This window comes from Bos grunniens, chromosome 19 (genome assembly GCF_055505025.1).
Source record: "Bos grunniens cultivar Pamir isolate PY7600 chromosome 19, Bosgru_T2T1.0, whole genome shotgun sequence".
NCBI lineage: Eukaryota > Metazoa > Chordata > Mammalia > Artiodactyla > Bovidae > Bos > Bos grunniens.
The window spans coordinates 43,995,181-44,008,432 of record NC_141183.1 but is presented as its reverse complement, the minus strand read 5'-3'; the positions used below and the strand labels follow the sequence as shown (position 1 = coordinate 44,008,432).

The following is a 13,252-nucleotide window of genomic DNA, read 5'->3' as shown; positions in this document are numbered from 1 at the left end:
GTGCCCAAAATGAAATCTCTCCATATCTCCAGAAACCATACAGATCAATAAGGAGAGGAAATTAAACCATCCATAACCCAACCTTTTTGACTATGCCAAAGCCTTTGACTGTGTGGATCACAATAAACTGTGGAGAATTCTGAAAGAGATGGGAATACCAGACCACCTGACCTGCCTCTTGAGAAATCTATATGCAGGTCAGGAAGCATCAGTTAGAACTGGACATGGAACAACAGACTGGTTCAAATAGGAAAAGGAGTACATCAAGGCTGTATATTGTCACCCTGCTTATTTAACTTCTATGCAGAGTACATCATGAGAAACGCTGGGCTGGAAGAAGCACAAACTGGAATCAAGATTGCTGAGAGAAACATCAATAACCTCAGATATGCAGATGACACCACCCTTATGGCAGAAAGTGAAGAGGAACTAAAAAGCCTAGATGAAAGTAAAAGAGGAGAGTGAAAAAGTTGGCTTAAAGCTCAACATTCAGAAAACGAAGATAATGGCATCTGGTCCCATCACTTCATGGCAAATAGATGGGGAAACAGTGGAAACAGTGTCAGACTTTATTCTGACACTGCAGACAAAATCACTGCAGATGATAATTGCAGCCATGAAATTAAAAGACGCTTACTCCTTGGAAGGAAAGTTATGACCAACCTAGATAGCATATTAAAAAGCAGAGATATTACTTTGCCAACAAATGTCCATTTAGTCAAGGCTATGGTTTTTCCAGTGGCCATGTTTGGATGTGAGTTGGACTGTGAAGAAAGTTGAGCGCTGAAGAATTGATGCCTTTGAACTGTGGCGCTGGAGAAGACTCTTGCAAGTCCCTTGGACTGTAAGGAGATCCAACCGGTCCATCCTAAAGGAGATCAGTCCTGGGTGTTCATTGGAAGGACTGATGCTGAGGCTGAAACTGCAGTACTTTGGCCACCTCGTTCAAAGAGCTGACTCACTGGAAAAGACCCTGATGATGGGAGGGATTGGGGGCAGGAGGAGAAGGGGAGGACAGAGGATGAGACGGCTGGATGGCATCACCGACTCAATGCACGTGAGTTTGGATGAACCCCGGGAGTTGGTGATGGACAGGGAGGCCTGGCGTGCTGCAGTTCATGGGGTCACAAAGAGTCAGACAAGACTGAGCGAACGAACTGAACTGAACCCAACCTTGACGGAAGTACAGATGGAATTTTTGATATATCCGCCGCCAAGTGGCTTCAGTCGCGTCTGACTCTGTGTGACCCCATGGACTGCAGCCTACCAGGCTTCCCTATCCATGGGATTCTCCAGGCAGTAACACTGGAGTGGGTTGCCATTTCCTTCTCCAATGCATGAAAGTGGAAAGTGAAAGTGAAGTCACTCAGTCGTGTCTGACTCTTATGGACCCCATGGACTGCAGCCTACCAGGCTCCTCCGTCCATGGGATTTGCCAGGCAAGAGTACTGGAGTGGGGTGCCATTGCCTTCTCCCTTTTGATATATAAAAGGTGCTTAATGTTTGTTGAACCAATGAATTAAGTAAGTAAGAAAATGTGATTGGCATCCAGATTAAGGCCCTAAATGAAAGTACCCACCAACACCCAGCAGGGAAATTATAGCTTCTCTGGTGACTCAGATGGTTAAGAATCTGCCTGCAATGCGGGAGCCCTGGGTTGGATCCCTGGGTTGGGAAGATCCCTTGGAGAAGGGAATGGCTACCACTCCAGTATTCTGGCCTGGAGAATTCTGTGGACAGAGGAGCCTGCCCATGAGGCTACAGTCCATGGGGTCACAAACGCCATGGTTGGGGGTTGGGGTTTGCTCAGAGCTGGACAACTGAGCACCTTTCACTTTCACCAACACCCAGCACAAGGCCTTGCAGTGTGGCGGCTTCACAGACGTTTGTCGCGTGCACTGAAGTCATGATCCTTGCCTCTGGAACTCATTGGTCGAGTAGCCAGGCCTTTAACTCCATAAACACCCAGTCTGAGTTCAGGGGTCTACATGGATAGCAGTGGGTCCCAAAAGAGGGGCATGCCCTTGAGAAGGCACTTAGCTTCATTCAAGGTCATGCTCAGTTGTTTCAGTTGTGCCCAACTCTTTGCGACCCTATGGACTACAGCCCACCAGGCTTCCCTGTCCATTGGGACTCTCCAGGCAACAATACTGGAGTGGGTTGCTGTGCCCTCCTCTAGGAGATCTTCCCAACCTATGGATAGAACCCACATCTGTTACATCTCCTGCATTGGCAGGCAGGGTCTTTACCACTACTGCCATCAAGGTCCAGGTTCTCCAAACCATCAGAATCTATGTCTACCTCCTAACTGCTATCAGTGGCTGTCAATACCATGGAGACACAGCATCTGTGGAGAGAGTGGATCCCTTCTCACTGACATCTGAAACTGACTAGAGCTCATAACCTTGAGGTTGGCTGAGCCTGAGACCCCTATGCCTGTTCATTTCAGCCACCGGACAAAAGCAGGCCTCCTGAATCACCAGTCTCACCTGCTCCCATTTCCAAACAAATGTGGGTTTTCTCACCCCCACTGCTGACCTCCCTCCTGCCCCGTTCATGCTGTTATCTGGTACTCTTGTCCCTTGCAATTAGACTCCTCACCCTCCTCAGCACCCTAACCTGTCCTTGCTCGTACGTCTCCTCCTATCTGGCATGCTCTTCTTGCCTCCCTTATTCACCTGAAAAAACATTCTTTCCTCTATGAAGACTGAGCTTAAGCATGACGAAGGTGTTTTTTGCTTCCCCTCACATCATGTCTTCCAAGATTTTCTTCATGTTAAAAAAGCAATCAGATGACACTGGTACTTTAAAAAAAAAAAAAAAGGAATACAATCTTAGGCAAAGTAACAAAGCCATAGTATCAAGAAAGGAGGTAAAAATCCTCTTAGTATTCTGCTTTATTCAGATTACACAGAGAGACAGTGATCTTCAAGTGCAGTCCATGGACCCCATGTGCAGTCCAAGGAATCCCCAAAATCCTTTCAGGAGATTCTCGAACTCAAAACTACTTCCATAGTAGCAATCAGACTTTATTTGAGCATCCGTGATAAGAACACACACACATATATCAGTGGTTGGCCAAGAAACAATCACCACCTCCCAGCATCCCCCATTATTAGAAAGCAATAAACATGCCAACAAAAGCAGCACATCAGTCTGCCTGGATTATCATTCTTCCATTCAAGAAATGCTTAAAGTTCGCCACTTTGGCAGCAGGCACACAGCTGGCCCAGAAGATTTTGCACTGACCAGCATATGGTCCCTGCCCTCAAGGGGTTCACTCTCAGACAGGAGACAATTACATAAAGAGATGGCTGCAGAACCATCTGTTCAGTCCACGATGTCTCAACCACACAGAACAGCACAGGGCTTCCTGAGCAAGTGGTGCTATTCCAAGCCTTTGGTGAAACTACCCGTCTGCCAGGCACCCCCTGCCACTCCCCCACCCCAAGCCAGCAAAGGCGGCCCGTGGTCCCCTCCTCTGACAGCAGGTCTCCCACTGGGGCAGATCCCACCCGGAAGAGAGATGCCTCAACCTTCATGCAAGTTCTGAAATTTTATCTTTACCTAGGACCGGACATTTCAATTAATGAATTAAAACATGAAAGAATGATCCCTCCTGGCAGCTGTCTGTCTGCCTGCCTCTAACCCTCAACATCGAACATGACAGCACACAGCAGGGAACATACACCAGAGCTCTGACGTATTTACTTCATGATCTGCTGATCAGCTGAGCACACATGGGCATATCTGAGTCACTGTAAGTCACGTGATCACAAGCTCATCGTCTGGCTGGGAGTCCTCCAGGGACACTCACCACTGGTGTGGTCTCTCCATCTTCTCGCTGCTCCGCCCGCTCCAGCCAGTCACCCCAATGTTCCTTGCTCGCCCTCCCCGCTTCCTCCCTCTCACCCTGCTATCCTTCCCCACTTAAATCTAGAGGGCTTGGTACATTCACAGACCCAACTTAGTCATTTTGTGACCTTGAAAAGGGGCTCAATCTCTTGAAAAGGTGCTCCCTTCTCCTTGGCTCCCCAGGCCAGATCCTGGGTGAAGCACCTGGCATACATTAGGGCTTATGACTCCTCACTGTGGCCCCGTGAGGTAGTACGGTCATTACTGCCGGGATAGATGGGGAAACCGGGACTGAAGGAGGCGAGGTGAGTTACCCGAGAGCACTTTGTGTGGAGCTGGGACACGACCCAGGTCTGCCTTCTCCACGGACTTCAGGCTCATGATGACCCTCACGACTGCTTGCTTGCTCCTCCTCCCTCGTCTTCTAAGATGGAGCCAAAGTAGGCAAGGACTGGTCACATGCAGCCTGAACCCATCGGTGTCTACTGCAGCTGCCCTGGCATTTTTTGTTTCGGTACTCTGAGATACGACAGATCCCACGAAGACAAGGACCAGGGCTTCTGTCTCTCTGGGCTGGGAGGGTCGGGGTCAGGAAGAGCAGCTGCTGGGTGGACCGCCGGGCACAGTGCAACTGTGAGGGCTCGGGGCCTGGGGTGACAAGCAGGGACAGAAGATGCCCACAGAGAACTAAGAGCTGATGTGGAGGGAGCCAGAGAGACGCGTGAGCACCGCGAGAGTGTCAGAGGCCGGCTTCCTCAGAGGGACATTTACTGGCCCTACCGCATACCATGTCCTGGGTCAGGCTCTTTGATTTCATCTTATCTAATCCTAACGAAGGAAGAAGTGGACTTGAAGCCAACACTCTTGAAAAGCCAGCGAGCTGAGCTCCAAATCCAGATCAGCCTGATTGTAAGGCCCACGCCCTGCCCTCTGCACAGGCTGCTGTGTGAGGGGACACCAGCTCTGCCTCTCAAACGACGACGTCCAGAGTAAATGAATCACTTTCAGAGCCAAGTGAGAAAACACCTTCTCCCCAAAGCTCACCTCATCACCAGCTGGAAAAGCAAATGTGAAGGACGCTGGGGACACAAATGTGGCAGGAAGCGCAGTCTGAGCAAATGACAGCTTCTCTTATCGCTGATTTCCTGCTCCCAGCAAACCAGGCCAGTGGATATCCCAGCATGGTTGCTGCTGCTGCTAGGGCCGGGCAAAGCGAGGGCTCTCCATGTCAGCGTCTCCAAGGCAGCTGCACTCCTTATGCCCTGGAGTCTCAGTTTTGTTTTTTATACTGTAAGACAGAGACATCATTAGGAGTGGGTGAGGGAAACCGGCAGGGAAGGGAGGACCTGGGAAATCCTGAGAACTGTGGTCACTAGGCCTCAGCCGCCTCCTGCAGGGCCTTCATGGAGGCGGCAGGACCCTGTCAGCAGGCACCAGATGGTCAAGTCTCTACTTGGTACCAGTGGAAAAGGAAGCTGATGGAGTTGGGGAGAGAGGACAAAAATGACACCGGGAACACTGGAACTGAAAACTGTGGTGGGTCCGGCCTTCTCCTCAAGCTGAGTCTTATTCAGAGGAGAAAAAAAGAATCTCAGGTTCTAGAAGACAACATTCAGAAACCATCTGGTCTGATCCCTGAGTTTGAAAAACGAATCCTAGAGCCAACAGCTGGAGGATCTGATTCAGAAGGACCGGAAGGTGGGGTATGCTCCAGCTCTCAGGCTGTTCTAATACCAAAGTGTGAGGACCAGCAAGCCTGTCTATATTCTGACTCCCTTCCTGCCTCCACCAAAACAGACACTTGACTGTTTCCTCTGTAACCCGGCCTCACCCACCCAGCTTTCCTCTCTGAGCCGTCACAAGGCTGCTGTCGGCTTTGGCGCTATTGTTGCCTGGAGACTCCTCTCTGCCGTCTTCCTGTAGCCCCATCTTAACTTATTCAGCATTATTAGGCAGAAGTTTGCCTTTAGGGACTGAGGATGTGCAACCCTTTGCAGAAACTGCAACGGGAAGGGCATCTGCCATCCCCTTTGGTCTTCTGGAGGAGGGGAGCTGCTGGTCGGGGGCGGGCAGGGAAACACTCGTTAGTCTCAACTGTGGGGCTGGGGCGACCCCTAGTGGTCACGGGAATTATAGCCCTCAACTCCCAACTTGAGGGTGGAAACAGGAGCCAAGGGCTTACTTTGTTCAGGATCCAGTCGGCATCTTCAATGGCTCTCTTTATAATCTGCTGGATCCTCTCAGGGTTGTCCTCATCCGAATGAACCCGGAAACTCTGGGGGTTTAAGTATAAGACACAATGACTTGGCAAAAATCAGGACTGGCAGCTTCAGAGCTGCAGTCGAGAGCCAGGCATGCGGTGGGCACGGGGTACTCAACATTGCTCTTACCCCTCCACACACAGTTATGATGATCCTGCCCTGAGGTGAGCAAACAGGCTCCAAACCCTAACTCGCCACAACGCAACGGCAGCAGCATCTGAATCCGAGACTGATTACACAGCCTGTGCTCCTACCAGCAGGACAGCCGTGAAAGGGAAGACTGGCCCTGAGTTACCCCCTAATCAAGCTAGGTCCAAAGGTTATCAGGCAGCAGGGGCCTAAGGGACGCTTCCATCTCTCTGCTGCTCCCAAGAAGCCTGCTGTCAGTGGGCTGAGCTCGCCGCATGCCTTCTCCCCGGGCAAGTACAGAGTTTCTCTGGGCCCCTGCTGGAAAGCCAGGCAGGGACGGAAGGAAAGTGGGGAGGGGGGCTTTGGAAAATCCAGCCAGGCCCTAAGTGGCGCAATGTGGGTTTGCTGTTTGCTTTGGCCAGATGTTCACCTTTGAGGACCAACATGAGACTCAGGTTCACTGTGTGGCACTCGTGACCCTTCAAAAGAACTGCTTCCTTCCTTCCTCGGACCTGCCACTCTTGACCCTACCTGTCCTCCTACTTATCTTTAGGAGCACCTCAAATGCTCACCTCCAGGAAGTCCTCTCTGATTCCCTCAGACAGTTAATTGCTCCTTCTCCATATTTCCACAGCTCTCTGTTGCTACCTTTTTTTTTTTTTCACTTTCCACATATTTCTATACATTTCAGTTTTTAACTTTTTATTTGGAAATAATTTCTAATCTACAGAAAAGCTGTAAGAATAATGTGAAAGAATTCCCTATTGGAAACACCAACTGTTAATATTTTGCCACATTTGCTTTATCATTCTCTATACAGGTTTGTATAAAAATCTGAGAAAGCATTTAAAAGTGGCAGGTATCATGCCCTTCATCCTTGAATACTTCAGACGTGTAAACACGGGCATTCTCTTACTTGACCACAGTAATCAATATCAGAAACATTGACATAATACTATTATCTAATCTACAGTCCATATTTCAACTTCATGAATTTCCCAGTAATCTTCTTTATCGTCATTTTTTCTGGTCCAGGATCCAAGCTGGGATCACTCCTGACACTTAGTTGTCACGTCTCTTTGGTCCCCTTTAAATCAGAGCAGCCGTCTGCCTTTGTATTTCATGACACTGCCGTATGCGGTGTGCACAGTCCGGTTAAGCGGTAGATAGTCACTTAGTCTGGGTTTACCTAATGTTTCCTCTTGATTAAATTCAGGTTGTGCATTATTGGCAGAAATGCCTGTCAAAATGATGTTATGTCTCACACTCAATTTTAATTATCCATTCAGCTGTCTTATTCAAGCCTTGGCACAGAGTTGGTATGCCCAGATGATGCATGTTGTTTCCTAAACAGAAACCAGAGAGGAAGGAGCTGGGCTAGCCAGCACTGCTTTCCGGTAGCTCTTACTCAAATGCCACCACCCCACACCATCACCACCTGAAAGACCAGCCCTGCCCACTGCCGCGGGCCCCCAACCCTGTGACGGACCCCCTATCGCAGGAAGCCCCACCCCCACCCCAAGCCCAGGGTACCCTGCTCGCACCTGCCTGACGGCATGCTTGTAATGCTCCTGGATGCCCTTGGTGGGCAGCTGCCGGCAACAGCGCAGCAGATATCGGTAGAGCTGCAGCGGCGTCTGGACCAGCTCTGCCCCCGGTAGTGGGGCCATCCGCCAGACCTCAGTCCCTGGAAAATGCACAGCATCACTTCTAGGCATGCAGCCAATACTCTGCCCTGGCCCCCAGCTCCTAGCACTCTGGGAAGCAGGCGTATTTGACCCAGTGTGGATGGAGGCCTGATCCCCATGGAACCGAGCCCCTGAGCTCAGGCTGGGCATCAGCCCTGCAGAAGGCTCATCCCCGAGCAGGCCCACAAGGACAAAGGTGGGAGGCACGGCTGTATCCTGTGGTCTTTCTTCTGGAGACTGACAACAAGTGAGAAGACCCTGCATCGCAACCACGGAGAAACCAGCTGACTTCAGGAGGATGGAGTGGAGAGGGGAGAAGATGCCCAGAGGTCTGAGCCTCGCTATTCAAAGTGTGGTCCGGCAGCACCGACATCACCAGCAGCTAATTAGAAACACTTCTCACCCCAAAACAACCAGGCCTGCAATTTAACAAGATGCGCACAGGATCCTGCTGGACCTCGACCACAGCATCTTGCCTGATGTCCTTGCCTGAAGCCTGTCACTCCCCAGCCGCCGCCACACTGATGCCAGCATGAGCTCTGGAACCAGTGTGCTGGGCTCACCCCACTGTCAGATGCAAGGATCGTCTCCCAGATCCCCTGAGCCAAGTAGGTCACCTCTTATGCCTATGCACACACGGCCCCCTTAGCCTGGAGCTCCCTTCCCCATCTCCTCCACCTGAGGAACCCGTGCCTGTCCTTCCAGGGCCAGCTCAGTGTCGCTTCCTCCAGGAAGCCCTTTATGACTGTCCCTTGCTTGGCGGGGGGGGGGGGGGGGCGGGGCGGGGCGTGCTGCAGTGCCCTGTTTCTAAAGCTGTTATAGCACTTCCCACACTGCCGGGGACTCACCTGCTGCCAGGCCTCCAGAGCCTGGCCCAGGCCCCAACACTTCACTTCGTGCCCTGTTTGTTGAACTGGACTGAATAGAATCTGTTATCTCCTGTTATCTCCTCTGCACAGATTTCCCCTCTTAGAGAGAGGCTCACTGTGTTCCAAATGGAGGAGCTAAAAGACCAAGATTAAGTGGCTGGCCTTGGTTTAAAAGTAACATAAAAATAAGTCAGACAACCTGTACCCACTCTAAAAAATAAAGAACTAGAACACTAAATCTAATCTATGGAAACTAGGAAAGGAAACTTACTAAGGAGCTAAACTAGGAGAGGAAACTTACTAAGGAGCTAGTTCCAGAGGCTCTTTCATTTCCAGCGTTTTATCTTCCTGGTAACAATGTCTGTCTATCTTCACAGCTAAATTTGCCAAGTGCTCCTTGTATTTTGGCCTCTCACTCTCCCAGTGGGGTGGGCTAGTGGCCGCTGGCCCCCACCACCCATCCTCCCGCCTGGTAACATCCTGGGATGAGCCACTGGGGATCCACCCTTCCAGGTCTCCGCCCCCAAGGTCTGGATGGGGCGCCACTCCAGGCCTGACCATTCAGAGCCCTTGATCTACATGGTCGCTGGGATTGGCTCGCAGATGGGCACGTGACAAGCTGGTCCAATCAGAGCAGATCTCACCGCCTCTGCAGGGGTGAATGAAAAGGCTCCACTCTAGACTTGATGCCGAGAGCACTTCACCCCCAAAGAAGCCATCTTGCCTCCTCTTGAAGCCTGAGACTGAAGCCACATGGCAGATGGCGGAGCTGAGACCCTGAGTGACACCAAGTCTGAAGAAGTCACCTGAGCCCAAACACCATGCCCCTGAAGGTAGTCCCACCCCTAGATTTGGGTTCGTTTTGTCACTTGCAACCAAGAGAGTCCTGACTGATGGAGAGATCCAGCCCTCCCACATCCTGTGTCCCCAGTGAGCTCCGATGGCTCCAGCTCTAAGAGTGCCAACAGGGCAGGGCGCAACCTGCCAGTCCAACTAGCCACACTTCAGCACAGCAGAGAGGGGAACCACATATGGTGGGGACAGAGACTCTCAAGGGCCACCCACAGAAGACATACCCGAAATCCCCAACCTGATGGGCAGGGCAGACTCCCTGGGCAGGCTTCCCCAAACTATATAAAGTGCTAATCAAACATTGTAAAATGCTAGTCGTGTAACAGATGGTTACCATCTGCAGTTTTTAAAATTAACACTTGGAGAGAATGCAACTTTGTTACATTACTTAAAAACTCAATACTTAGAAACCAACCCAGCAAGTATGGGCGGGAGATTATTTTCAGCTCAATTATAATACTTAGTCATTCTCCGTAATAACAGCAGAGAATGCCTGTGTGGGTCCACTCAGAAGAGTTTAAAATGCTTTAATTTAATTTAAAGCATGGGTTTGCTATTATTTAAGGCACAAGGAACTTCATATCACCGTTGCTAAACCTGTAGTCAAACCCTGTGGCTAGGAACGCTTACTTCTTATATCCTGCTCTTTGAATTTGACCTTAGCCTCTACCTTGGCTCCCTGCCTCATCAGAGATACCCCTGACTTCCCAAAGCTGTCAGAGAGACAGCCTGCCTTCTCCTCAACCCCCACGCCACCGGCCTGTGTGTGTGTGCATGTTAGTCGCTTAGTCGGGTCCGAATCTTTGTGACCCCGTGGACTGTAGCCAGCCAGGCTCCCCTGTCCCTGGAATTCTCCAGGCAGGAATACTGAAGTGGGTAGCCATTCCCTTCTCCAGAGGATCTTCTTGACCTAGGGATCGAACCCAGGTCTCCTGCATTGCAGGAAGATTCTTTACTACTGAGCCACCAGGGAAGCCCACCACTGGTCTCTGAATCCTAACAAATTCTACCTCTGGACAACCCCTCAAATCTGTCCCCTCTTATTTCTGCTGCATATGCTTGGCTCAGACTCATCACAGCCCAGGCAGACACCTGCAAGAGTTCCCAGCAATCTACTGTCTGCCAATTTATTCTGCAATCAACAGCCAGGGTGAATCTTTCCAAAACACACATCACAGCAAGTCATGCTCCTGCTTAAAGCCCCTGATGTCCACTCCAGCCCCATCACTCACAACAACTTTTCCCAAAATATGGGACAAAGATGAAAATATTTTAAGCAGTATATGGACCAACATCTTTTTATTGTCATGCGTTGATATTTATTTTCATGTGTAATGAGAAAAAAATTCCATAATCTCATAGGTATCACAGCTTAAAACAGTTTAAAAAATGGACAGGCAGAAAAGTGATTTTTAAAAATGTATCAAGCAAGCGAGGATGCAGTTGAAATCTGGATATGCCAAGAGTCATGAAAGCGGTACTGAACTTTGGAAAAGCACTGGTCTATAGAATAAATTCCATACTGCCTTCCTCCAAGACCCCCTCTTGATCTGGCCCCTTCCCACCACCCCTCAACACATCACCCACTGCTCGCTACTGAGTCCAGGCAAACTTGAGCTGATGGCACACTCCAGACAGCCTGTCACAAAGAGTCGGACAGGACTGAGCGACCGGGCACACTGAGCACAGGCCGCCTGGGCACGGGTCACGTGGGTATCTGCCACCTGGGAAACAGGCTCTTGAGGAGAGTTACAAAGAGCCAGATGATGAGTTCATGCACCCCTACGTGGGTCTGAATCAGCCTCTTCCTGCTTTGAACTTTTCTGGAAGATCCTGTTGCCTGGCCTTCCAGAAATGTCTAGATCCTTGCCCAGTTCTCCAGGGATCTCCCTTGATTCTCTGAGCTTCTAACACTCTTTCAATAATTTCCTTTTGGTTAATTCCTCCTACCCCTCTTACCCCCACATGGAATGAGACTCACCTCCTTATCTGTTTCCCCACAACCTGCTGTACGTACAGGAATCACCCTCTGCTTTCTCGTCCATCTCCCTGCCCAGCAAAACCCCACTGAGGGCAAGGACTGTGTCAGGCCCTCCACCTTGGCACCTCGGTGCCCAAGACAGCCCTGGGCACCCAGTGGACTCCTCCATCAGTGCTTGCTGAGTGAAGAACCTCAAAACCCAAGCACTCTCCAAGCTTGAGAAAACAAAAGCTCAGCCTCCTCCCTGCCTTCTCGGTCCAAAGGTAACAGACGGTCCTGTGCTCCTGCCCACTATAAAGTGAGGACCGCCGCCTTCCGCGTGATCCTCCATGCCTGGGTACTTCCGGGCATCACCTCTGGCAAAAACACCCTACTTTCCCACCCAGATACTCCAGGCTTCTTCCAGCTTCCAGCTCATCTGCAGGAATTCTCGCAGGTCACCAACGCCTCCTACTTCACTGAGTCTAGAGAAGCCCTCAGACCAAAGTATCCTTAACTCCCCTCCACCACAAAATCCATCTTCACCTGAGAGCCAACCAAGACGCTAAGCACAGTGCAGGTTGTATTACAATAACCCTCTGATGAAAAGCATTATTATCCCACTTGGCAGATGTGGAAACTGAGGCTGAAAAGTGGGCTGACGTGCCCAGGAACACACAGCCAGTGAGTGGTGGAGCTGGGTTGTAGGCTCTGGCTCCAGCTCCAGTGCCCCAACCTCCCTAAGTTCTTGGAGAAAAGGGGGCCTTTCCTTTTCCAAGGACTCCTTAGCCCTGGGTTAACCCAACACCCTTCTCAACTGTTGCCTCTTCAGTCCCTCCCTATGCTCAGCCAGACTGAGCCTCTGAGAACAAAACTCTCTCATCTTTGAGCCCATTGCTTGATATCCTTACATGGCATCCACAGAACCAACCCAAGGGTCTCGAGTATGTGTGTGTTTGTGGTGGAGCGGGGTGTTGAAGACGTCCCCCAATCAACCCCCAATCTCTACCCCATCTGCAACCAAATCCCCACACTCCCCACTCTTCCCAGCTCTGCCTCCTCTGTCCCTCCCACAGTGCCTGGCATGCAGTGGCCACTCAACAGAGGGGTGTCAAGATTGAATCCTCCCTCTCCCCAACAACAGTTAGGCCACTTTTCTGCCCCTGAGTACTGACTGAGTAGAACTGTGAAGCATGCGGGTCCGACACCATGGCAAGGCTGATGTGAGGATAAGTAAGAGACACACGTGCCTGGTTTACGGCAGCAGCACACGGATATGACCTCCCTCTCCCGGGTCCTGCTCTGACCCTGGAGGAGCAGCAAAAGAAAAAATAGTAAGTCAAGATGCCCTTTTCACGCCTGCCAATACAGGAGACACGAGAGATGCAGGTTCAATCCCTGGACCGGGAAGATCCCCTAGAGGACGAAACGGCAACCCACTCCAGTCTTCTTGTCTGAAAAATTCCATGGATAAGAGGAGCCTGGTGGGCCACAGTCCATGAGGTCACCAAGAGTTGGACACGACTTGAGCACACATGTCCACAGTAGGAATGGCCTGCTAAAGGAAGCTTTTGGTGCAAACTGAGATCAAGGGACGTTAGTGGGTTTCATCGACTCAGTTAGAGGAAGAAAAAAATA

The 13,252-nt window shown here is 50.7% G+C and overlaps 1 protein-coding gene across 35 annotated transcripts in view; it reads right to left on the bottom strand.

Moving 5' to 3' along the window:
* The window catches only part of LYRM9 (LYR motif containing 9), a 35,334-nt gene that overhangs the window by 16,987 nt on the left and 5,095 nt on the right, over positions 1–13,252 (bottom strand). For 7 of the 35 annotated variants that reach the window (XR_015148201.1, XR_015148191.1, XR_015148200.1 and 4 more), the window contains 4 exons: positions 12,865–12,922; positions 7,790–7,932; positions 6,038–6,130; positions 4,900–5,143 (listed from right to left, as the gene is read on the bottom strand). Coding sequence is in view for 9 of the 35 variants with exons in the window: in XM_086360155.1 (XP_086216281.1) it covers positions 5,126–5,143; positions 6,038–6,130; positions 7,790–7,932; positions 12,790–12,922 (387 nt within the window). In the remaining 26 variants the exon portion in view is untranslated. Of the gene's footprint in view, positions 1–2,879; positions 5,144–6,037; positions 6,131–7,789; positions 7,933–12,789; positions 12,923–13,252 lie in introns of those variants that run through there. The other 28 variants (XR_015148208.1, XR_015148197.1, XR_015148195.1 and 25 more) reach the window with 10 other exon arrangements.